This window comes from Rana temporaria, chromosome 13, assembly GCF_905171775.1.
Source record: "Rana temporaria chromosome 13, aRanTem1.1, whole genome shotgun sequence".
NCBI classification, from domain to species: domain Eukaryota; kingdom Metazoa; phylum Chordata; class Amphibia; order Anura; family Ranidae; genus Rana; species Rana temporaria.
In genome coordinates, this window is record NC_053501.1 from 115,183,294 (window position 1) to 115,210,113 (window position 26,820).

At 46.4% G+C, this 26,820-nt stretch overlaps 1 protein-coding gene across 2 annotated transcripts in view; it reads left to right on the forward strand.

The window, feature by feature from the left end:
* LOC120921089 (SLAM family member 5-like) overlaps nucleotides 1-26,820 on the forward strand; it is a 126,686-nt gene that overhangs the window by 70,295 nt on the left and 29,571 nt on the right. For both annotated transcript variants that reach the window (XM_040333732.1, XM_040333733.1), the window contains exons 2-7: nucleotides 3,822-4,121; nucleotides 8,463-8,720; nucleotides 14,118-14,237; nucleotides 19,315-19,334; nucleotides 22,488-22,574; nucleotides 25,910-25,993. In XM_040333732.1, coding sequence (XP_040189666.1) covers nucleotides 3,822-4,121; nucleotides 8,463-8,720; nucleotides 14,118-14,237; nucleotides 19,315-19,334; nucleotides 22,488-22,574; nucleotides 25,910-25,993 — 869 coding nt within the window. The remainder of the gene's footprint in view (nucleotides 1-3,821; nucleotides 4,122-8,462; nucleotides 8,721-14,117; nucleotides 14,238-19,314; nucleotides 19,335-22,487; nucleotides 22,575-25,909; nucleotides 25,994-26,820) is intronic.

A 26,820-nucleotide genomic window follows, 5' to 3' on the forward strand; every position in this document is an offset into this window, starting at 1 on the left:
ACCCAATTTTTTTTTCCTAACAAAAAAACCCTGTAAGAGAAAGGCATAATGAGCTAGTATTCATAGCATACTAGCTCATTATGAATGACTTGCCTGAGATCGAAGCCCACAAAGCGCTCCTCGTTCCCCTCCGCCGCCATCTCTCCTCCAAGTGCCTTCCGGGTATCGCCACTGACTGGCAGGAGCGGCAATGACGTCACTCCCGGCATGATCCCATTCAGAAATGCGCCGTAGACATCGGTGCATCCTTGTTAGCAAATATCTCCTAAACCGTGTAGGTTTAGGAGATATTGCAAACACCTACAGGTGGGCCTGAAGCCCTGTACACACAGCCCGGTTTCTCGTCAGGAAAAAAACGTTGTTTTTCCTGACGAGATTCTTGGCAAGATTCTCTTGCCGGCCGAGTGTACACATGTACGATTCATGGCACGAACGCGGTGATGTCATTGACTACGACGAGCATGCGCTTGTCACATTCAATGCCGTCGCCACCATCTTGCTTCACCCTACCTATGCCTTGGAAGCTACCGCGCATGCGTCAAAGTCATTTTGAGCATGCGCGGGTTTCCATTGAGTGAGGTAAGTATACAGACAATCGGGGTTCTCGGCAGGAAAACACTGCCGATAATCACGATGAGAAAATACAGAGCAGGTTCTCTATTTTTCTCGTCTAGATTCTGGGCAGTTTTCTTGACGAGAAACCTCAAAGCCTCGTACACACGCTCGGTTAACTCGGCCAGAAAGCTCTGCCAGCAGTTTTCTTGCTGGTTCTTGCAGAGAAAACCGTTCGTGTGTACGAGACTTTAATCTAGGCTTACCTGTAGGTAAAAGTTGGTTTGGAGGGTTTACAACCACTTTAAGGTCTTCATGTTGTATAGTTTGTAGCATTATCCCCGGAGGAGTTGCTGGTTTGTTTTTTTAGTGGCACATTTACCTTGTGGCTCTCCGAATTCCTAGGGGTGTATGGTGCGTATAGCCAGGGCTCAAGTCCTGCGGGAACGCATGGGAACGACGTTCCTATACCTTTTCCACAGCAGGAACGTCGTTCCCATAGTAATCGAGGCGCGTCCGTCCTCCCCTCCCTCGGTTCGCCTATTCCTCCTCCTCCAGCGGCCGCCGTAACAAAGTCCCGGCTCTAGTGATGGGGTGCAGTTCACCCTAGCACCTGCAGAGGTGGGGCGCCAAAGTGCCATAATGCTCCCTTCCATCCTCCCTCTCCTTGTTTGTTTCACTGTCAAACACACGAGTCGGACTGTATCTGCTTGTCTTCCTAGCTCATCCCCCACTCGGCTGTCTGTCCAATCCAAATTCCTCCTCCCCTTTGTTTCCGCCCACACTCCAGCCTGCATGGAGCCTCCAGCATGGACTCATATGACTAACCAGAGTGGGAAGGTACGTGAGCTATCTGCAAAACCCCCTCTCCCCCTGAATTATTTTTTCTTTGCCTCTACTTCGCTCTCATTTCTTCCCCCCTTCCCCCGTGCAAACTGAGGGGGGGGGGCGGTAATTGTGCAGACTGAGGGAGTAATTGTGGGGGATGGGGGGTAATTGTGCAGACTGGGGGATGGGTGGCAGAATGGGGACTGGGGAAAGGGGGAGTAATTGTGCAGACTGGGGGGGGGGGTAATTGTGGGGGAAGGGGGGGTAATTGTGCAGACTGAGGGAAGGGGGGGGGGTAATTGTGCAGACTGGGGGATTGGGGGGGGGAAATTGTGTAGATTGGGGGGTAATTGTGCAGACTGGGGGAAGGGGGGGTAATTGTGCAGATTGGGGGGTAATTGTGCAGACTGGGGGGTAATTGTGCAGACTGGGGGTTTGGGGGGTAATTGTGCAGACTGGGGGAAGGGGGTGATTGTGCAGGGGGGGGGAATTGTGCAGACTGGGGGAAGGGGGGGTAATTGTGCAGATTGGGGGGGTAATTGTGCAGACTGGGGGAAGGGGGTGATTGTGCAGGGGGGTAATTGTGCAGACTGGGGGATTGGGGGGGTAATTGTGCAGACTGGGAGAAGGGGGGTAATTGTGCAGACTGGGGGAGTAATTGTGGGGGATGGGGGGTAATTGTGCAGACTGGGGGATGGGGGGGTAATTGTGCAGACTGGGGGATGGGTGGGGTAATTGTGCAGACTGAGGGAAGTTTATTTGTTAACAAAAGTAGTACATAAAACACACGCATGCAATTTTAATTTTTTTGAGGCGGGTGGGGAATCTTGGGTGAGTTCCCACACTTTTTTCCCCAGGACTTGATCCCTGCGTATAGCGATAGTAAAGGAATGTCCGCAACAAGTGTCTTTTCTGTGCTCTTTATTACCCAGCCGGGTAAAAACAATGAACCGGTGATGAAAGGATAGAGTTTGCAGGAGGATGGAGAACAGCAGATTCAGGCGTAGTATTTGGAACAGTCCTGTTCCCATATGTAACACTTATTAGCACCACTCCTGCCGGAATGGGTATAGTGTACCCGGACAGGCCCCTCCCACTGACCTGGCAGCCGGAGTATCACTCGGACATTTGTAGGACAGAGTCTCTGCCACAGACCCTCCTGAATGGACTTGAACTTGAGGAAAAGTCTGTGTCACAGACCCCCCTTGGTGAACATTAGAGAGACACCTCTGCCACAGGCCCTCTCTGATTTGTAGTTACGGAGGTAATCCTCCTTAGATGAATTACGCCTGGATTTCGTTCTTAATGTCGCCCAGGTACCGACTGACAGGTGATCAATACTTCAGTGTCCGGCTACCTTGATCCCCGGTGGTTTTTCGAGACCCTTTTGGACCGCCAGCCTCTCAATGGCGCTCCTCAGATTGACTCTCCATCAAACAGCTATTCCGCTTGGGATCCTCAAAGGTGGAAACCCAGTCGCTCACTGGGTCCCTTTCGCTGCTCAGATGTTCCAGGCCAACATGGTCCCGGAACCAGAAACACCGCGTGGCATGCACGCCCCGGCCAGGTAGGCCATAACGCTGGGGGGCTGTCATGTGGCCACACTGGACGAAGAAGACAAACTCAGAACAAATGGCGTCTGCCCCATAAATACCCTCCCCCAGCATGCACAGCGAGGCTAAACCCTCCTGATTGGCTGCTGGGGAAGAGCACCTAAACCTTGACTCCACTGCTGCCATCTACTGCACGGGGGTGGGAAGAACACACCAGCACAACAGAATGGGCCCACAGCACAGCCAAGCTGAGACAGAGACCCTGTTTTACACATAACAATTTGGATCAGAGTTTAACTACACTCTGATCTCCCTCTAAATTTGAATAGCACCGGTACCTAAAAGTAACCAGGCGCTACAAGTTTAAATACCATGCCATAGATATATATCATTGTAAAATAACATATTCCATACTCTTTAAAAAGGCTTTAGAAAAAAAACGTTATTTTTCCCAATTTCTCAATTTTTTTTCAGGCCTTCCCATCTCTATTAAGGGGTACTCGGCCCCCTGGATTTAGTGTTGTACTGGTTGTGTCTATTTATATGAACAAACATTTGTATGAAATTCTCAGTGCTTTTGATAACTTGATGAATATCGTTTGATTAGCTTTTAACATTTGGATTTGGAATTTAAAAAAAACACATTCAGTGTTAGAAATATGTTCATTTAAGAAAGAAAATCTCATCCAGCTCCTTCAAATTTTCTCCTCACTGCAACTAAAAACAAATATCAATTTAACCCCCGCTAATAATTAGAAAATTTAACGAATATTCCTTAAAACTAAAAATGCCAAACTAAATTCTATTAGTGTATGGCCAGCCTCTGTGTTAAATCTGCTGTCTGCTAAAGTACATATTGTTTAGTATAATATTGTTTTTATTTATCAGATGTGAAGAGTGAAGAACAATGCGGTGAAAGAAGTATAACTGGCGCTGTAGGAGGGGCTGTCACCCTACCTGTCGGTCGCACTGAGGTCAAAAGCTTTGTTTGGAGTTTTGTTGGAAAAGACGGTTCTATCGCTACAACATCAGGAGGATCAACTTCAATTCTACAAGAGCAGTATGAAGGAAGACTGAGCAGCACATCTGATGGATCCTTGATAATTAATGAGCTAAAACAGGAAGACCAAGGGACCTACCTGGCACAAATTTCCCGGCAAAAGTGCTTCTATCATCTCACCGTGTTCAGTAAGTGGTTTCTAAATGGATGCAACAGACATACTTAGGTAGATTCACAAAGAGTTAGGCCGGCTTATCAGTAGATAAGCCGACCTAACTCTGAATCTATGCCGGCGTTTGTTTAAGCGTATGCTCAAACAGAGATACACTTAAACAAAGCTAAGATAGAACGGCGCAAGCTGGCCTATTTTAGATTGCAATGTTGTTGATGGGCGCTAGATGGCGCTTCCATTGCGGCCGGCGTAGATTATGTAAATGAGGGGATACGCCGATTCACGAATGTACGCCACGCCTACGCCGTCAAATTACGTCGTTTCCGTAAGGGATAGGCCGCCTAAAGTTAGAGCTATGCTCTAGTGGCCTAGCCAATGTTAAGTATGGCCGCCGTTCCCGCCGCAAAATTTGAAATGTTAACGTCGTTTGCGTAAGTCGTCCGCAAATCGGGATTTACGTCCACGTCAAAATCAATAGGCCCGTACGGCGTACTTAGCCGCAATGTGCACTGGGAAATGTAGTCGCCCGGCGCATGCGCAGTGTCAGAAAACGTCAAAAACGTGAGGTCAAGCCTCATTACCATGATACACGCCCCCCTCCAAGTCATTTGAATTAGGCGCCCTTACGCCCGCTTGTTTGAGGCTACGCCGCCGTAGATTAGCAGGTAAGTGGTTTGAAAATCACTACTAGCCTAACTAATTTATGGCGGTGTAGCCTAAACAGGCTAGGCCAGGCCATCCTAAAGATAAGCCTTTCTACGTGAATCTACCTAATTGTACCTAAGTAATGACAACCTTCCTACCTATGAGGTGCTCATTCAGGACCTCCTCTGCCCCCATCTCCAAAACTGGATGTATACATTTGGTCCACAATGCAGAGGCATACTTAGAGCATTTGGCACCTGGGGCGGATCCTATATCTAGCAGCCCGCCCATTTTAAAATGTAAAAACACCCACAGAAATGTGTAATATTTTCAAGAATATTATTGCACAAGTTTCACAGCCCCCCACCACAGTGCCCCTTGCAGTCTGCCCCCCATCTCTCTAATCACAGTGCCTCTTTTTACTCTCTGCCTCCTCTGCACAGTCCTACCTTTAGCAAAAAGATAGCTAATACTATTAGAAATTGCAGACATACTATAGAAGATGGTCAGAGACTGCAAGCATACTATAGAAGAAGGTTCAGAGACTGCAGACATACTATAGAAGATGGTCAGAGACTGCGGACAGGATACAAGAGATTGTCAGAGACTGCAGATATGGTACAAGAGATGGTCAGAAACTGTAAACATGATACAAGAGATAGGGCAGAGCACTGGGGGGAGAGCACTAGCGGAAGTGGAGAGCATGGGGGGTAGAGAGCACTGGGGGAGAGCTGGAGAGTACTGGAGGCGCTGAGAGCCTGGCGAGGGTGGAGAACACTGGTGGGGTGGCAGAGAGCAGGGAGAGCAGAAAGCACTGGGGGCGGAGAGCACGGGTGGGGGGTGGAAAGCACAGGGGAGTGAAGAGCACTAGGGAGGCCAGAGAGCACGGGTGGGGGGCTGGAAAGCATTGGGGGAGTCTGGAGAGCATTGCAGGGGAGCTGGAGAGCACCAGGTGCCAGAGAGCACTGGGGGGGGGGGGCAGAGAGCACCAGGGGTCGGAGAGCATGAGGGGTGGAGAGCACTGGATGAGCCGATAGGCACTGGGGGAGCCGAAGGGCAGTGGGGGGAACTGGAGAGCACTGGGAGGGGTAGCTGGAGGGCATAAGGGGTGAAGAGCACTGGAGGAACCGGTAGGCACTAGGGGAGTCAAAGGGCCCCTGGGGAGGAACTGGAGAGCACTGGGGGGGGAACGGAGAGCACAGTGGGTGCAGGGCATAGTGGGGCGGAGAGCACAGGGGGGGCAGAGAGCACTGGGGGAGCAGAAGGGCACTGAGGGACCTGGAGAGCACTGAGGGGAGTGGAGATCAGGGGGGCAGAGAGCAGGGGGGACAGAGAACAATAGGGGCAAGCTGGAGAGCACTGGGGGGGCCCCCAAGAGCCTGGGGAGGGCAGAGAGCACTGGTGGGGTGGAGAACACTGATGGGCGTGGCATAGACCACTGGGGGGGGGGGGCGGAGAGCATGGGGGAGTAAAGAGCACTAGGGAGGAAGTAGAGCATGGCGGGCGGAAAGCACAGGGGAAGCAATAAGAAGTAAAATCACGTTACAGTTTGGAAGTTTCAAATTCAGGGTGTGCGATTCCCAAGCAGAGAAGATAGTAGGGCCTACGCGTTTCGTGGAATTCCACTTCGTCAGGGCCTTTTTAAGAGGCACAATTAAATATCATGTGAACTCTAAAAACAGAGGGTATTGATAGATACAATATACATAAATAGCATATTTGATATAATTCAATACAGAAAATGAATACAAAGAAAGAAGAGGAAAAATATTTTTTTCTGTCCACTTTTTCCTGTTCCCCTTCCCCCTCCCCTCCTTCTCTTTCCCCCTCTCTAGATTTCTGCCAAAGGGCGGTAATACCACAAAATCAAAACATGAAGTAAAATCACGTTACCCTCTAGGTACTGCACCCCACGGAAGGGACAGGTGGGTCACTATATATGTAAGAAAACCGAGTTGAAAATTTGGGGTGGGGGAGGAGGGAAAAGGAAAGGAAAAGGAAGAAAAGAGGGGAAGAGAGAAGAGAGAGGGGGGAAAGGGGGAAAAGAAGGAAGAAATGAAGAGAAATCCAGAGGAGGGGAAAGAGAAGGAGGGGAGGGGGAAGGGGAACAGGAAAAAATGGACGGAAAAAACGTATTTTTTCCTCTTCTTTTCTTTCTTTGTATTCATTTTCTGTATTGAATTATATCAAATATGCTATTTATGTATATTTTTTTTCTATCAATACCCTCTGTTTTTAGAGTTCATATGATATTTCATTGTGCCACTTTCAAAGGCCCTGACAAAGTGGAAATCCACGAAACGCGTAGGCCCTACTATAATCTCTGCTTGAATTTGAAACTTCCAAACTGTAACGTGATTTTACTTCATGTTTTGATTTTGTGGTATTATTTTGTTGTTTATTTTTCTATATTTCTAGTATTTCTATATTTATTTACTCCTCCAAGGCACATACAAAGTCCCACCCCATTCAACCTTTTCTTGAAACATAGTCGCTCTCCCAAGGGGGTTAGCTTGCGGGTGCGCTCCCGTGATACAGTCAGTGGCCATAGCCGCCGACTGTATCACTCGGCCCTGCCCCTGGCGTGCCGCATCATGGATTTGATTGACAGCCAATGGCTGCGCTGCTATTAATCATCCAATGAATGAGCCGAGAAGCCCGGCACGTTCAAGAGGTGGGACTTTCGACGGCTCAAGTAAGTAAACGGGGGGGGGGGTTGTAAGCATCGGATGTTTTCTCACCTTAATGCATAGCATGCATTAGGTGAAAAAACGTGAAGCTTTACAACCCCTTTAAATCATGATGCATACTTATAGGAGAAGGGACTTTATAACCATGGGAAGAAAAACGTATAACTAGCACCACATCCCTTGATTGAATAGGTATAGGGAAATGTTATGGATTTTTAAGGTGCAAAATAAGGTACGGTGATCTCAAGAAATAATATAAAAAGTTTTATTTAAAAACAAAGTAAAAAATTGTTAAAAAAACAATTATGGCAAGTATGTTTTAATACAGTTTTATGGATACGGCACTTTAGAATGAAGTTCCCAACATGTTTCACCCATATTCCGGGCTTCTTCAGGGGATGCTGTCCATTAGAGGTACAAGCCTTTTTATTGAATAGGCCTTTAATTGAATTAGGCGCGCTCCCGCGGCAGACGTACTGCGCATGCTCCCGACGCTATTTTCCCGACATGCTTTGCGCGAAGTTACGTTGCGCCGAGTTTTGAGAATCGCGACGGGTGTAAAAGAAAAAAAAAGAGTGGCAGCGGGAAAAAAAAAAATTTGACAGCGACGCGGGAAAGACAGGTATACTTTTACATGGTGTACTAACTTTACACTTTGTCAAAGTAGCCCTATCTTTGCGACGGCAAACTAACACTTACGGAGAAATAACGAAGGGAAAAAGCTTTGTGGATCTCCGTAAGTGCTAATTTGCATACCCGACGCGGAATTTCGACGAGAAATGCCCCCAGCGGCGGCCGCGGTACTGCATCCTAAGATCCGGCAGTGTAAAACAATTACACCTGTCGGATCTTAGGGATATCTATGCGTAACTGATTCTATGAATCAGTCGCATAGATAGAAACAGAGATACTCCGGCGTATTAGGAGATACGCCTGCGTATCCCTTTTGTGGATCTGGCCCTAGGAGCTTTAATACTTCTCCGGAGGGATGAATGTAATTCTCCGTGTTTTTCTCCCTTCAGGCAACTTAACGGCTGAGGATGTCACCATCAGTTCCAATGTGACCGTTAATGAGACGTGTGTGGTCATCTTGACGTGTTCTGCAAATGGAAGCGATGTAACCGTCACCTGGAAGAATTTAAACAGCAGTGACATTAACCAGACAGAGAACGTTGTGTTTGTATCTTCCAGAAATGTCAACTTCACCTATATATGTACAGCAAAGAATCCGGTCAGTGAAGTCTCGAAAACTGTGCACCCCTGGAGATACTGCCAGAAAGGTAGGTACAACACAATTTAAGCTTTCAAGGATAGTCCATCTAGAATTAAAAATCACACTTTAATGTCAACCAGTGTTTTGTCTGGTACTTCTGGGAATGGGGAGCATGAGCCACTTTCCTTTCTGTATGATGCAGCATTGGGTGCCCAACTGGCCAATCACCAAGCCTGGCCACCATCACATGGAGGGAGGGGGGGATAGTCCTTAGCCCTGTGTAAGCTACAACCAAAAGGTTGACCTGGGGGGATTATACTGGGGGACAGATGGACCTGGGGGGATGTAATGGGGGACAGACTGACTAGGGAGGGATTATACTGGAGGACAGACTGACCTGGGGGGATGTACTGGGGGACAGACTGACCTGGGGGGATTTGTACTGGGGGACAGACTGACCTGGGGGGATGTAATGGGGGACAGACTGACTAGGGAGGGATTATACTGGAGGACAGACTGACCTGGGGGGATGTACTGGGGGACAGACTGCCCTGGGGGGATGTAATGGGGGACAGACTGACCTGGGGGGATGTACTGGGGGACAGACTGACCTGGGGGGATGTACTGGGGGACAGACTGACCTGGGGGGATGTACTGGGGGACAGACTGCCCTGGGGGGATGTAATGGGGGACAGACTGACTAGGGAGGTATTATACTGGAGGACAGACTGACCTGGGGGGATGTACTGGGGGACAGACTGACCTGGGGGGATGTACTGGGGGACAGACTGACCTGGGGGGATGTACTGGGGGACAGACTGACCTGGGGGGATGTACTGGGGGACAGACTGACCTGGGGGGATGTAATGGGGGACAGACTGACCTGGGGGGATGTACTGGGGGACAGACTGACCTGGGGGGATGTACTGGGGGACAGACTGACCTGGGGGGATGTACTGGGGGACAGACTGCCCTGGGGGGATGTAATGGGGGACAGACTGACTAGGGAGGAATTATACTGGAGGACAGACTGACCTGGGGGGATGTACTGGGGGACAGACTGACCTGGGGGGATGTACTGGGGGACAGACTGACCTGGGGGGATGTAATGGGGGACAGACTGACTAGGGAGGGATTATACTGGAGGACAGACTGACCTGGGGTGAATGTACTGGGCCACAGACTGACCTGGGGGGGGGGGACTGTACTGGGGGACAGGCCAACCTTGTTTGATTTAACTGCGCTCCTTAAGCTTCTACCATTTTTAACACAATTTGGTCACACCCACGTTTCGTCATGGGACGCTACATGCGCTGCAATACTAATTTTCCTGGGGCACTTAAAGGTGTCTTAGCTCTTTTACAATCCTATAGTGTAAGCTACAAAAAAAAATTGTTATGTGCAGCTAAAGTGTTCGGGTTTGGCTTGATAAAAAAGATGGCAACCCTACACCCCCCTCTAATAGAAAAAGTCCCCTGACCAGAAAGATGCCACTTACACAGGCATACTCTGAGATCCCCTTTCTCTATCCTGACTCTGAGTAAGTACATTAAGGCAAATCAGGCTTCTCAGAGCACCCCTTACATCAGAGTTCTTCTTTAAGGCAGAGGCCAGGGCCGGTGATACCACTAGGCAAACTAGGCAGCCACCTAGGGCGCCTGGCCACTGGTGTTCCTACTCTCCTCTCTCTGCAGCAAGCAATTAAGTTTCAGCATCAGCAGGCAGCCACTGCTCCGTTCATACATAGTGTCACCATATGTAGCTTCTGTGCCCATCATAGGTAGCTTCTGTGCCCATCATAGGTAGCTTCTGTGCCCATCATATGTAGCTTCTGTGCCCATCATATGCAGCTTCTGTGCCCATCATATGCAGCTTCTGTGCCCATCATATGCAGCCTCTGTACCCATCATATGCAGCCTCTGTACCCATCATATGCAGCTTCTGTACCCATCAAATGTAGCCTCTGTGCCCACCATATGCAGCTTCTGTGCCCACCATATGCAGCTTCTGTGCCCATCATATGTAGCCTGCACCCATCATATGTAGCCTCTGTGACCATCATATGTAGCCTCTGTGCCCACCATGTGCAGCCTCTGTGCCCATCATATGTAGCCTCTGTGCCCACCATATGTAGCCTCTGTGCCTACCATATGCAGCTTCTGTGCCTACCATATGCAGCCTCTGTGACCCCGCCTGCCATCTGACCGGCACTTACCCCATCCTGGTAGCGGGTCAGGCAACAGGTGACGGCATCCTCTATGGTTCCCGTGCGTCTCCTCCTCCGTTCTGCTAGGCGTCCAATAGGGATGTCTGTGCCTTCAGCCAATCAGATGACGGGTATTAGACCCAAGCTCCCTGATTGACGGCAAGGCAGTTCAGTGTTAGAAAAGCAAATATTAATTCCCCTGTTCTGCCTAGTGACAGGACACTGATCTACTGTTCCCTGTCATTGGGAGCAGTGATCAGTGTCATGTAACATGTAGCCCAGCCCCCCTACAGTTAGAATCACTCCCTAGGACACACTTAACCCCTTCCTCATCCCTTAGTGGTTAACCCCTACCCTGCCAGTGTCATTTACACAGTAATCAGTGCATTTTTACAGCAGTATAAATGAGAATGGTCCCAAAATGGTGTCAAAAAGTGTCCGATGTGTCTGCCACAATGTCGCAGTCTCGATAAAAATCGAGACTAATAAAAAATAAAATATTAAAAAAATTCTATAATTCTATTCCCTATTTTGTAGACGCTATAACTTTTCCGCAAACCAATCAAAAAACGCTTATCGGCCTAAACTGAGGGGAAAAAAAATTAATATATTTTTTGGGCATATTTATTATAGCAAAAAGTAAAAAATATTGCTTTTTTTTCAAAATTGTCGATCCATTTTTGTTTAAAGCACAAAAAAATAAAAACCGTAGAGGTGATCAAATACCACCAAAATAAAGCTCTATTTGTGGGGGAAAAAGGATGTCAATTTTTTTTGGGAGCCACGTCGCACAACCGCGCAATTGTTAGTTAAAGCGAATCACAAAAAGTGGTCCGGTCATTTGGGCAGCCAAAACCTTTCGGGGCTGAAGTGGTTAAAAACCTCTGGCGGTCACGGAACTTATAAAGAGTTGATTTTGTACCAATATGTGTTTCTATACACGCTACTCGTTGTTCTGCCTTGGCGCACATCTGGCAACTTTCCAAAAAAAAGGTTGAGAACAATGGAAATCATGTTACTTTTGCAAATAGTTGTGGTTTGTTAAATATTAAAGGGGTTGTAAAGGAATTTATTATTTTCATAATAAGCATCCTTTACCTGCAGACAATCCTCTTTTCACTTCCTCGTTGTTCATTTTTGCTCAGAAGTTGCTCTATTTCTTCTCTGTTCTGTTCACTTCCTGCTTGTCTGATTGTTACTGACCACCGTGAAGGGAGGCTTTACTGCGGTGGTCAGCAACGTGCTCGCCCCCTCCTGGGAACTACATCTGTGCGGCAGGACGCTCTCTTCATGTTAGAGACTTTAAAGCGGGAGTTCACCCGAAATTTTTTTAGCAGTAGATTGGGCCTAATTACGGGAAGCAGAATTGGGTGTTTTGATTAAAATCAATGCAGTACTTACCTTTTTTGAGATAGATGTTCTCCCGCCGCTTCTGGGTATGGGCTGCGGGACTGGGCGTTCCTACTTGATTGACAGCCTTCCGACGGTCGCATACAGCGCGTCACGAGTTGCCGAATGTCGGTGCGCACCGACGTTCGGCTACTTTCGGAAACTGGTGACGCGCTGTATGCGACGGTCGGAAGGCTGTCAATCAAATAGGAACGCCCAGTCCCGCAGCCCATACCCTGAAGCGGCGGGAGAACATCTATCTCTAGAAAGGTACCGTATTTATTGCGGTATAACGCGCTCCCGCGTATACCGCGCACCCCTAATGTTGCCCCCGAAATTCCTGTAAAAAAAAATGTTATATGATTTTATTACTTAAAGTTTTGGTGTCTTCCCAGCGTCCATCGTCCGGTCCGGCGTCTGTCTGCGGCCTCGATGGTGTCCTCCCGGCTTCTCCAGCGCGCACCTCACGTCGAGTCCCCGCTTCCGGCGCTCAGTTCGAACGCATCCGCCGACATATACCGAGTGCAGTACACTCGGGTAGATTCGGCAAGGCTCGGCTTAGCTCGCGCTCGCGCTCTGTGACGTTTATGCGTGAGCACGAGCGAAGCCGAGACTGGCCGAATGTAACCGAGTGTACTGCACTCGGTATATGTCGGCGCAGGATTTCAAACTGAGCGCAGGAAGCGGCTATCGGCGTATATCGCGCACCCACGATTTTCCCCTTATTTTAAGGGGAAAATAGTGCGCGATATACGCCGATAAATACGGTAAGTACTGCATTAATTTTAATCAAAACACCCAATTCTGCTTTGCGTAATTAGGCCCGATCTACTGTTAAAAATTTATTTTTTGGGTGAACCTCCATATTAAGGAGGTGTGAATTACTGGGCGTGCCGCAATGCATACTGGGAAATGTAGTTCTTACATGAACGAGCGCCGCAAACCAGGAAGTGAATGAGAGAACAGAAACTAGAATGCCAGAGGTGATATAGATGAAGGAATTTAATAGGTATTTACTCGTTTTTTAACAGAATCATTACACTATTCTGTCTGTCTACCTTGCAGACATTGGGCCATATTCTGGTAGAAAGTAGGCGGGCGTCGCGTAAGCCATTTACACTCCGCCGCCCCAACCTACAGGAGCAAGTGCTGTATTCCCCAAACACTTGCTCCGTAGTTTGGGGCGGCGTAGTGTAATTGGCCCGGCGTATCCCCGCGTAAATCCAAGGGGGCGGCTTGTATTTAAATTAAGCGCGCCCCCGATTCGAACGAACTGCGCATGCGCCGGGCTTAAAATAGCCCAGTGCGCATGCTCCAGTTCTCGGTGTAAAACGTCAATGACGCCGACGTGTGCGTCATTGACGTAAAGTCGTATTCGCGGACGACTTAGTAAAACGACGTACCCGACGGGAAAACACGACGCGGACCCGACGCCATACTTAACATGGCCTACGTGGGACTGGCGTAAGGTTACCCCTCATATAGCAGGGGTAACCTTACGCTTACGCAAACGACGTTAGCGACGGTTACGCGACACGATTTCGTTCGTGAATCGGCGTATCAGGCTCATTTGCATAAACAAATGAGACCTGAACGTAAACGCCACCTAGCGGCCGGTGGAGTAATTACATTTAAGATCCGACAGTGTAAGTGACTTACACATGTCGGATCTTCAGCGTATCTATGCGAAAATGATTCACTCGCATAGATACGCGGGCCAAAAAAGAGAGATACGATGGAGTATCCTGAGATACTCCATCGTAACTATACTCAGAATATGGCCCATTAATTTTAGGCAAAACATTTTTTTCCTTTACAACTCCTTTAAATATTATAATTTCACAGATAAAGTTTGTGGTTTTCTTACAGAGAAGACGGATGTCCGTCAATCCGAACAAAGAACCGTTTTTGGATTTGCTGCTGTCTCTTTCGTTGTCTTCATAATTATAGTCGTATTTTTTGTCTGGAGACATCATAGAAAAAGAAAAAGTAAGTGTAACTTTAAAAGCGGAGAATTTAGTGGGACTTTATATGAGGAAATTATACAGTCAATTACCTCCATCCCTGTTATTTGTATAAAGGAAGAGCGAAGGAGAGCGGGACTTTAAATGAAATGTGTGCGGGAAAAGCTTGAAATGGTAAAGGATGATTGAAGTAGATTATGATCATTTAATACTTTCATATAATGTATCGTACATAACTATATTACATTATTGAAGAAGATCAGAATTATACATTATTAAATACTTATATAGATAGATTCAAATTCATGTAAAAAAAAAGACAAAAATGATAAGGTTAAAATACATAGGGCCAGATCCACAAAGAAGTTACGCTGGCGTATCTATTGATACGCCGCGCAACTTCTAGGTTGCTCCGGCGTATCTTTGTTTTGTATCCACAAAACAAGATACGTCTGAAGCTGGGCTAGATCCGACTTGGCGTACGTCTTAGTACGCCGTCGGATCTAAGGTGCATATTTACGCTGGCCGCTAGGTGGCGCTTTTGTCAATTTCCGCGTCGAGCATGCAAATTAGCTAGATACGCCAATCCACAAACAAACGTCCGGCCGGCGCATTTTTTTACGTAGTTTCCGTAAGGTTTTTTTCGGCGTAACGTTACCCCTGCTATATGAGGCGCAGCCAATGTTAAGTATGGACGTCGGGCCAGCGTAAAATTTTCCGTCGTGTACGTCGTTTGCGTAAAACGTTCGCGAATAGGGCTTTGCGTAGAATGACGTTTACGTCGAAAGCATTGGCTTGTTGCGGGTTAATTTGGCGCATGCGCCGTTCAGAAAAAATGTCATTTACGTTGGGTCAAGTAAAATTAACATAAAACACGCCCACATCTTTAACATTTGAATTCCGCGCCCTTACGCCGTCAGATTTACTCTACGCCGCCGTAACTTTAGAGGCAGGTGCTTTGTGAATACAGCACTTGCCTCTCAAAGTTGCGGCGGCGTAGCGTTACTAGGATACGCTACGCCTGCCTAAAAGTATGATGCGCTACGTGGATCTGGCCCACAGACTTTTATGGAAAGCTTAAAGCAGTTCAGAACAAAAATCGGGACATACAGACACAAAATGCAATATGGGGTATTGTAGTAACATATAGTTGGAGCATGAAGTTGTTAGCTCTACGCGTTTCGCGACTTTAAGTCGCTCATCAGGAGCAAAGATGCACTGTGTTTCTGTAAAGACAAAAGCACAATTTAGGCTGGTTCAGCGCGACTGTGAGCAATCAAAGTCCCAGTTGGTACTTGCCGGGTATTCCCATGTAGCTGGCATGGAAGTCGAGCCCAAACTGACCCCAATAGGCGTAGATATATACAGAAACACAATGCATCTTTGCTCCTGATGAGCGACTTAAAGTCGTGAAACGCGTAGAGCTAACAACTTCATGCTCCAACTATATGTTACTACAATACCCCATATTGCATTTTGTGTCTGTATATCCCGATTTTTGTTCTGAACTGCTTTAAGCTTTCCATAAAAGTCTATGGCCTGGATTCACGTAGCACTTACGCCGACGTATCTCGAGATACGCCACGTAAGTGTAAATGTGCGCCGTCGTATCTGTGCGCCGTGCCCACAGAACTAGATACGCCTAAAAATAGGCTTCTTCCGACCGACGTAACTTTCCTACGCCGTCGTATCGCGGGCGCATATTTACGCTTCCCGCAAGGGGCGCTCCCATTGATTTACGATTCGAATATGCAAATGAGTGAGATACGCCGATTCACAAATGTACTTGCGCCCGGCGCATTCATATACGCGGTTTACGTAGGTCGTACGCCCGATGTAAAGTTATTCCCCATCTATGAGGCGCAACTCATGCAAAGGTATGGACCAGGGAACAGCCGTCGTATTTTACATCGTTTACGTAGTAGTACGTGAATAGGGCTGGGCGTAGGTTACGTTCACGTCGTAGGCATTGATTCGACGTATCTTAGGTGTTCGTTCCGACGTGATTCTGAGCATGCGCACTGAGATGCGTCCACGTTAATCGTATCTTTATGACGCTTAGTCCATCATTTACATGGGGTCACGCCTCATTAGCATGGCTCACGCCCACTTACGACGAGTTACGCCGAGGGAACCCAGCGTAGATTTGGGAGTGCTTTGTGAATACTGTGCTCGCCGCTCTGCGCTACGTCAGCGGAGCGTATATTTGCTACGCTACGCCGGCATAACTATGCGCCGTTGTATGTGAATCCGGGCCAATGTATTTTAACCTTATCATTTTTGTCTTTTTGTTGACATGAATTTGAATCTATCTATATAAGTATTTAATAATGTATAATTCTGATCTTCTTCAATAATGTATTATAGTTATGTACGATACATTATATGAAAGTATTAAATGATCATAATCTACTTCAATCATTCTTTACCATTTCAAGCTTTTCCCGCACACATTTCATTTAAAGTCCCGCTCTCCTTCACTCTTCCTTTAAGTGTAACAACTGTTAATTCTGTTATGTTATGTATAGTTTATCTCCCTTGATGCAGCAGCAGGGCCATAATTCACCAATTAGAAGGGCTAAAAAAAAAAGTCAGAATAAGAAAAAACAGACCTTTCTACAGTATATGACACTCAATTATAGAGGTGTGACTCAATAGACGTGACGACTTTATTGGTGAAACCTCTACTGAGTTTCCAGGTCTGTACACCTGCTGTGCCCATTATGAGGTGTTCCCACCATCCCTGTGCTGAGTTCCTGGGTCTGTACACCCGCTGTGCCCATTATGAGGTGTTCCCACCATCCCTGTGCTGAGTTCCGGGTCTGTACACCTGATGTGCCCATTATGAGGGGTTCCCACCATCCCTGTGCTGAGTTCCCGGGTCTGTACACCCGCTGTGCCCATTATGAGGGGTTCCCACCATCCCTGTGCTGAGTTCCCGGGTCTGTACACCTGCTGTGCCCATTATGAGGGGTTCCCACCATCCCTGTGCCTAGTTCCCGGGTCTGTACACCCGCTGTGCCCATTATGAGGGGTTCCCACCATCCCTGTGCTGAGTTCCCGGGTCTGTACACCCACTGTGCCCATTATGAGGGGTTCCCACCATCCCTGTGCTGAGTTCCCGGGTCTGTACACCCACTGTGCCCATTATGAGGGGTTCCCACCATCCCTGTGCTGAGTTCCGGGGTCTGTACACCCGCTGTGCCCATTATGAGGGGTTCCCACCATCCCTGTGCTGAGTTCCCGGGTCTGTACACCTGCTGTGCCCATTATGAGGGGTTCCCACCATCCCCGTGCCTAGTTCCCGGGTCTGTACACCTGCTGTGCCCATTATGAGGGGTTCCCACCATCCCTGTGCTGAGTTCCCGGGTCTGTACACCCGCTGTGCCCATTATGAGGGGTTCCCACCATCCCTGTGCTGAGTTCCCGGGTCTGTACACCCGCTGTGCCCATTATGAGGAGTTCCCACCATCCCTGTGCTGAGTTCCCGGGTCTGTACACCCGCTGTGCCCATTATGAGGGGTTCCCACCATCCCTGTGCTGTGTTCCTGGGTCTGTACACCCGCTGTGCCCATTATGAGGAGTTCCCACCACCCCTGTGCTGAGTTCCTGGGTCTGTACACCTGCTGTGCCCATTATGAGGGGTTCCCACCATCCCTGTGCTGAGTTCCCGGGTCTGTACACCCGCTGTGCCCATTATGAGGGGTTCCCACCATCCCTGTGCTGAGTTCCCGGGTCTGTACACCTGCTGTGCCCATTATGAGGGGTTCCCACCATCCCTGTGCTGAGTTCCCGGGTCTGTACACCTGCTGTGCCCATTATGAGGGGTTCCCACCATCTCTGTGCTGAGTTCCCGGGTGTGTACACCGGCTGTGCCCATTATGAGGGGTTCCCACCATCCCTGTGCTGAGTTCCCGGGTCTGTACACCTGCTGTGCCCATTATGAGGGGTTCACACCATCCCTGTGCTGTGTTCCTGGGTCTGTACACCCGCTGTGCCCATTATGAGGAGTTCCCACCACCCCTGTGCTGAGTTCCTGGGTCTGTACACCTGCTGTGCCCATTATGAGGGGTTCCCACCATCTCTGTGCTGAGTTCCCGGGTGTGTACACCTGCTGTGCCCATTATGAGGGGTTCCCACCATCCCTGTGCTGAGTTCCCGGGTCTGTACACCTGCTGTGCCCATTATGTGGGGTTTTACGGCGTAACGTATCGTAGATACGTTACACCGCCGCAAGTTTTCATCGCAAGTGCCTGATTCACAAAGGACTTGCAATGGAAACCTACGCTGGCGGCCTCCGGCGTAAGCCCGCGTAATTTAAAGGGGAGTGTGCCATTTAAATTAGGCGCGCTCCCGCACCGGACCTACTGCGCATGCTCCGTTTCAAAATTCCCGCCGTGCTTTGCGCGAAACTGACGTAATTTTTTCGATTGGCCACGTGCGTAGCGTACTTCCGTATTCCCGGACGTCTTACGCAAACGACGTGAAATTTTAAATTTCGACGCGGGAACGACGGCCATACTTTATACAGCAATACGTTTGCTGTGTAAAGTTAAGGCACCCAAAATGACGACTAACTTTGCGACAGGAAACTAGACTAGCGGCGACGTAGCGAACGCGAAAAACCGTTGTGGATCGCCGTAACTCCTAATTTGCATACCCGACGCTGGTTTACGACGCAAACTCCCCCCAGCGGCGGCCGCAGTACTGCATCCTAAGATCCGACAGTGTAAAACAATTACACCTGTCGGATCTTAGGGATATCTATGCGTAACCGATTCTATGAATCAGCCGCATAGATACTCTGAGAGATACTCCGTCGTATCTCGGCTGTGAATCTGACCCTTTGTCCCGGGAGATCTCACCCTTGTGGTATCCAAGACATATAAAAAGCCAGGGTCCGACTGAGCTCCACCTCTTAATAAAAATCTGTATTAAAGGTGGAATGACAACAAGGTGACAACTGCAATACTCCGGTCCGGATTTTATTGCTGCCTCCTCTATACAGAGAAATATTTGATGTCACAGACTAAAAGTATTTAATTAAACTAATCAACAGATCAGAAGTAAAAAATGTTTACTTTTTTTTTTTGTCATTGCAGAGTGTGAGAATTTGAATGAGGTAAGGAAAATCATCCAGAAAGTTACAAACAGTATTAACCAATTGCAAAGAAAACTACAATACACATAAAAGCCGGGTTCAAACTATTGCAAATTGGATTCGGGATCCCAATCGGGAGTCTTCTCTTTTCGGCCAGTCAGACCCGTTTCTGTGCTTTTTGCTGTGGATTTTGCGCTTTAGTGAAACTGGGGTGATCCAATCTGGTAGTTTTGCTTATAGACTGAAGAGAGTGATGCTATTTAGGGAAGGTGATAATCAAGTCTTTATGTGTATATTTAAAGCGGGAGTTCACCCAATTCCTTTTTTTTTTTCCCTTAGATTCCTGCTCATTTTGTCTAGGGGAATCGGCTATTTGATTTAAAATATGATCCGTACTTACCCGTTTTCGAGATGCATCTTCTTCCGTCGCTTCCGGGTATGGGTCTTCGGGAGCGGGCGTTCCTTCTTGATTGACAGTCTTCCGAGAGGCTTCCGACGGTCGCATCCATCGCGTCACTCGTAGCCGAAAGAAGCCGAATGTCGGTGCGGCTCTATACTGCGCCTACGTTCGGCTTCTTTCGGAAAATCGTGACGCGATGGATGCGACCGTCGGAAGCCTCTCGGAAGACTGTCAATCAAGAAGGAACGCCCAGTGCCGCAGCCCATACCCGGAAGCGGCGGAGAAGATGCATCTCGTAAACGGGTAAGTACTGCACATATTTTAAAACAAATAGCCGATTCCCCTAGACAAAACGAGCATGAAGCGAAGGGGAAAATGTGTAAGGTATGGGTGAACCTCCGCTTTAAGGAAAGATTATTAGTGGGCTTGTTCACTGATTCAGCAAGTTTGTAAACTAATAGACATTAGACATGTGCACACTGAAATATTTTGTTTCGTAATTTCGTTTTCGTCCGAGAAATACATTTATTTAGTTAATTTGTTTTTATTTATTTCGTTTTCCGTTAAAAATGTATTTGTCCGAAAATCCAAATTAAGGTCGAATCTGTCATTGAAGGCTTATGGTGTCTGTCGAATGTTCTAAGGAAAAAAAAAGAAGATTCGACAGAATCTTTAAAAAAAAAAAAAAAATTTGACTCTTCATGTCTCTCTATGTCGAATCTTCATGTCTCTCTATGTCGAATCTTTCCTCTCTAGGTTGAATCTTTTCTCTCTATATCGAATCTTTTCTCTCTATGTCGAATCTTTTCTCTCTATGTCGAATCTTTTCTCTCTATGTCGAATCTTTTCTCTCTATGTCGAATCTTCTCTCTCTATGTCGAATCTTCTCTCTCTATGTCGACTCTTCTTCATGTCTCTATAATGTCGAATCTTTTCTCTCTATGTCGACTCTTCTTCATGTCTCTATAATGACGAATCTTTTCTCTCTATGTCGACTCTTCTTCATGTCTCTATAATGTCAAATCTTTTCTCTCTATGTCGACTCTTCTCCATGTCTCTATAATGTCGAATCTTTTCTCTCTATGTCGACTCTTCTTCATGTCTCTATAATGTCAAATCTTTTCTCTCTATGTCAAATCTTCTTCATGTCTCTATAATGTCAAATCTTTTCTCTCTATGTCGACTCTTCTTCATGTCTCTATAATGTCGAATCTTTTCTCTCTATGTCGACTCTTCTTCATGTCTCTATAATGTCGAATCTTTTCTCTCTATGTCGACTCTTCTTCATGTCTCTATAATGTCGACTCTTTTCTCTCTATGTCGACTCTTCTTCATGTCTCTATAATGACGAATCTTTTCTCTCTATGTCGACTCTTCTTCATGTCTCTATAATGTCGAATCTTTTCTCTCTATGTCGACTCTTCTTCATGTCTCTATAATGTCAAATCTTTTCTCTCTATGTCGACTCTTCTTCATGTCTCTATAATGTCGAATCTTTTCTCTCTATGTCGACTCTTCTTCATGTCTCTATAATGTCGAATCTTTTCTCTCTATGTCGACTCTTCTTCATGTCTCTATAATGTCAAATCTTTTCTCTCTAAGTTGACTCTTCTTCATGTCTCTATAATGTTGAATCTTTTCTCTCTATGTCGACTCTTCTTCATGTCTCTATAATGTCAAATCTTTTCTCTCTATGTCGAATCTTTTCTCTTTATGTAGAATAATATTGGACTAATAGAGTTAAGGTTAGGCACATTTGACCGCAACGAAAACGAAAATAAAGCATTTGTTTATCTCGGATCTTTCGGTTTTCGTTTTCTGTGCTTTCGTTATCGTTTGTTAAAACGATAACGAAAATACCTGAAATTCGGACGAAAATGCATTCGGACGAAAACGAATGCACATGTCTAATAGACATGTGCATTCGTTTTCATACGAAATTTGGGTATTTTCGTTATCCTTTTAACAAACAATAACTAACGTGCAGAATCCGAAATCCGAAAGATCCGACTTAAAAAATGCTTTATTTTCGCTTTTGTTGCTACAACAGTTCGACATACTGTAGATATGAGATTCGAAATGACGCTGACAATAGCGATCTGTGTCTATCGAATCTGCGGTTGAATGTGCCTAACCTAACTCTATTAGTCCAAGATTATTCTACATCGAGAGAAAAGATTCGACTCTATAGAGACAGTGTTGGGGTAGACCATTCAACATGAACGACAAAGATTCAACAAAGCAGCAAAAAACATACAAATGTTGAATCTGTCATTGAAGGCTCATGGTGTCTGTCGAAAGTTCTAAGAAGATTCGACAAGCAGCTAAACTGTACCACGCCGCAATCGTAAATTTTCGGTCAAATGCTCGGCCCACAGGCTATAAAAGAATTTGAATGTTGGTTGACCAGTAATAATAATTTATAAATATAATTATTACTAGTGTCATACAACATTAGAATTCTTCTATAGCTTGTAGGCGGAACATTCGACCGGAAATGTACTATTGCGGCGCCGTGTCCTACAGTTTAGCTGCTCTGTTGAATCTTCTTAGAACATTCGACAGACACCATAAGCCTTCAATTAATTCGGATTTTCTGACAAACTGATTTTTTAACGAAACAAAATTAATAAAAACAAATTTTGGGAGTAACTAAATAAATGTATTTTTCGGACGAGAACGAAATTACGAAACAAAATATTTCATTGTGCACATGTCTATAAACTAATGGGCTCATGACTACAATGGAAAATTCTACATTATTTCTCTTTCAGGAGAGGGCAGCTTTGAAACAAATTGCCAATACTTATGAAATGAGGGATGAAGACTGCACAGGGAACAATGAGGCTCTGGGTGATGAGGCACGTCACTTAAACCATCCTTTTGATATAAACCAGATCAACTTAAAAGACATCTATCATGACCAGGAGTGCTACTTCAAAGACGGTGGCCTTTATCTGACGGTGCCCTTCATCATGTACAAGTTCCAGGGAAATAGAGCAGACAAATACATGGCACTACATCTTAAAGTCTTTATCATTTTGTTGCCCATGTATTGCAATTGTAATGAAGAAAAGATTAGTGGGATAATTAAAGGAGTACCCAGAAAACAACTTTAGGGCAGAAGTGATGTCATGGGCAGGGGTCAGGCTTGGAGCCCAGTAGTGGAAAGGCTCACAGGGAAACCAGCATGATAAATACACTTGCAGGTTACCCAAAGTGTGGGGTCTAAGCACTATCCAGTCTTCACCAGAGCTCCTGATGATGGAGATGAGTTTTGTAGCATGCTGGTGCCAGGTCATGGTCCTCGGGGTAATCCCACCAGGAGGTGAGAAAGCCAGGGTTCAATCAAGCAGAAGTGTAGTCAGTAAACAAGCCAAAGGTTTGAACCAGTGTGTCAGGACCTGTGCTCAAACTTGGAACCTCTTTTGTGTCTGGCATTGATTCTTCTCGTTGAGCTATGGGATGCTGGAAAGCTCTGGCAGCTATTGGACAATCCTGCCTGATCCATTGGACAATTCTGCCTGATCCATTGCACAACCCTGCCTTGTGTCTTGCTTGCTGTTGAACCTTGAACTCCTTGCCCCTCCCATGAGCTTCCCATATAAGCCTTGCCTCTGCACTTCCTGTTGATTATTGTGGTCTGATCCTGCACACTACTTGAGCTACTGCTATTGTTGTTTGGAAACGACTTTGGCTTGTGACCTCGACTACAAAACTCACCTCCTGCATCGACTTTGGCTTGTGAACCCGACTACGAAACCCTCTCCTGCACCAACCTTGGCTTGTGATCCCGACACTAATCATTGGTCTAGCAATTCAGACTTTCCAATCTTTCGCAGACCTGAGAACTGAGCTTGCCTGACATTGTTGGGCATTGGTCTCCACTCATTACAGGTGTTCTCCTAACACAGTGGTTGCAGGTTGGGATCAAGCAGAAGGGTAGTTGAGGACCAAGCCAAAGGTTGGTAACACGTGGAAGTGAAGATACAGACAACAGCAGGAACACAAGGAGCAAGATATTGGCTGGGGAAGAGCACAATAATCTGGCAAACAGGAAGTGCAAAGACATGGCTTAAACAGGAAGTTCATGGGAAGAGCAAGGAGTTCAAGGTTCAAGAGTAACAAGATAAAAAATAGGGTTGTCCAAGGGATCAGGCAAGGAGCTGTCCAGTGGCTTAGTAAGAAGTGTTACTGCTGGATGCAACAGAGGCCTTGGGTTCACATACAGGTCCTGACAAGTGGTCAACTTACCTAAAATCAGGCACCTTAAGTGTGGCCCCTGACATCACTAAAGGGCGACACATAATATTCAGTAAATTTATGTTACAGAGACTGTAGACATGCAACAGGAGATGGCCATAGCCTATGGGGATGGTCAAGGGCTGGAGATGTTACCTGAGACTGCTAGAGATCACAGCCCCCTTGGAAGTCAAAGCTTTCCCAATCCCGCACCCCATGCCTAGTTGGAACCCCTGTTGGTTTTCTTGGTAGAATACCTGCCATTATCACCTAGATAGAAAGTGGTCAGTAATCCACAATCTTACAGTTGTCTCCAGAAAAGGGGGTGAGGTTAAATGTTCAGATGAAAACAACTGTCTAAGTGGTGGATTTTCGTTAATGTGAAGCAGAGGCGTAACTAGAACCTTCAGGGCCCCTGTGCAAGAAACCATAAAGGGCCCCCTTTTTTTCAGCAGGAATGCAGGGGAACACAGTTACGGCATCTCCAGCACTGAATGTATTTAATGGCAAGGGGGGGGGGGGCAGGGTAAAACCACCAGCCACCACTGATGTATGTACTGTCTTTCTTTAGTAAGGCCTAAAAATATTTGCAAAGCTCAATAGCTTAAGCTGAAATTTACACACACAAATAAATGTAGAGCAGTGATTTTTCCTACCTTCCCGTATATAGCTGCATCCTGAGGTTTCAAATACAAAACGAGTGTCTGAAGGGAAACGGCTTCTGCTGTGCTGTCTCTTTCACTAACCCACAGTGCTCCAGGAAGATTGAAACTGGCCCAACCATAATGGCTCCCCAGATTTCCCCACCCCTTATTTCCTAGCTGGCTGTTCACATTACATTTACAAAGAGTGATGTGGAAATGTCCCCCCCTCAACAGCCCCTTTCTCTTCTGTTTTTGCAGCATATACTGTCCTTTTTTGTTATAGTCAGAGCTAAAAATTTGAATGTTTGCAGAGCTCAATAGCTCAAGCTGAAATTTACACACAGACACAACTGAATAAGTTGCTACCCTCACACAAAGCAGTTTGTTTAAAATGCAAAAATGAATGGCGTGTGTAGCAGTTTTGTATATACTGTCTTTATCAGGGCTAAATAATAATACAAAAATTATACAAATTAAAGGTAAAAATTAAATTAAAAATTTGCAATGCTCAATAGCAAAATCTGAAATGTACACATAAACACACAAACCGATGAGTTAGACCCCTTTCACGCGTGGGCATTTTTCAGGGGCTTTAGCGCTAGAAATAGCACATGTAAAGCGTAAAAATGCCTCATCTGCAGTCCCAGTGTGACAGCCCGACTGCTTTCACACACAGGCGGTGTGCTTGCAGGACAGTAGAAAAAGTCCTGCAAGCAGCATCTTTGGGGTGGTTTGCAAGCGCTGTATACGCCGCTACTCCACCACCCCTGCTCATTGGAATGTAAAGTTCTTTGGGCCGCAGCGATACACTGGCACTTTTAACTCCTTTTTAACCCCTTCTAGGGGGGTTAAAAGCGCCCCACACCCACCCAAATAGCAGCACCAAAGCACCACTATAACAGCGGTAAAATGCCGCGAAAACTAGTGGCACTTTACCTCTACCGCCCCCAGCACCCCAGTGTGAAAGGGCTCTTAGAGCAGTGAGTTTTCCCACCTCCCTACACACAGCTGCATCCAAGGCTTCAATTAGAGACAGGGCATCTGAAAAGAAAACAACCTCTGCTGAGGTGTTTTTGTTCACTAACCCACAGTGCTCTGGGAATCCTTTAAAAAAAAGCAGATAGAAGTCAATATAATCATGTATAATTTAAAAATAAATAAAATAAACCCAAATTAATTATAGTTTCTTCCTTTAAAGCCCACCTCCAGGGTCCAAGTAATGCAGCCACCAGGTGTTAGGACTGGTAAACTGCAATGTATGATATTTTTCTTCTTGGGTCTTTATTTTAACAAAGTACTTTTTCTTTTAGCATGCTGGATCGCAAACTCCAAATGTTAAGCAGCCTATACCAAGCAGAGTGAAGGGAACTGCAGGAATGAGCAAGAATCCTCAAGTAAGTCAAGTGATAACAATGTGATCTTATGACTCTCTCTCTATCTATCTATCTATATATACACATACATTCTTTTTTTTTTACAGACACACATATAGACAGCCAAACTGTGTGTGTTTTTTTCCCGATTGTACAGTGGTGATGGAAAGTTTGGGCACCCAGGTAAAAATTTGTATTAATGTCCATAACGAAGCCAAGGAAAGATGGAAAAATCTCCAAAATGCATCAAATTACAGATTAGACATTCTTATAATATGTCAAAAAAAGTTAGATTTTATTTCCATCATTTACACTTTCAAAATTACAGAAAACAAAAAAAACGGCATCTGCAAAAGTTTGGGCACCCTGCAGAGTTAATATCTTGTACTGCCCCCTTTGGCAAGTATCACAGCTTGTAAACGCTTTTTGTAGCCAGCCAAGAGTCTTTCAATTCTTGTTTGAGGTATCTTTGCCCATTCTTCCTTACAAAAGTCTTCCAGTTCTTTGAGATTTCTGGGCTGTCTGTCACGCACTGCTCTTTTAAAGCGGGGGTTCACCCTATAAAAAAATTCTTCTAGCATAAAATTCGGCATAGTAGCGTGAGCTACAGTATGCCTGTCTTAATTTTTTTTATCCCCGTACTCACTGTGTAATCGTACATAGAAGATTCCGACTGCCCACGGGGAATGGGCGTTCCAATCCAGACGGAAGGTGATTGACAGCCGGCTCTGGCGCGTCACGCTTCTCCGGAAATAGCCGAAATAGGCTTGGCTCTTCACGGCGCCTGCGCATAGTCTGTGCGCAGGCGCTGTGAAGAGCCGAGACCTACTCCGGCTGTCTTCGGGGAG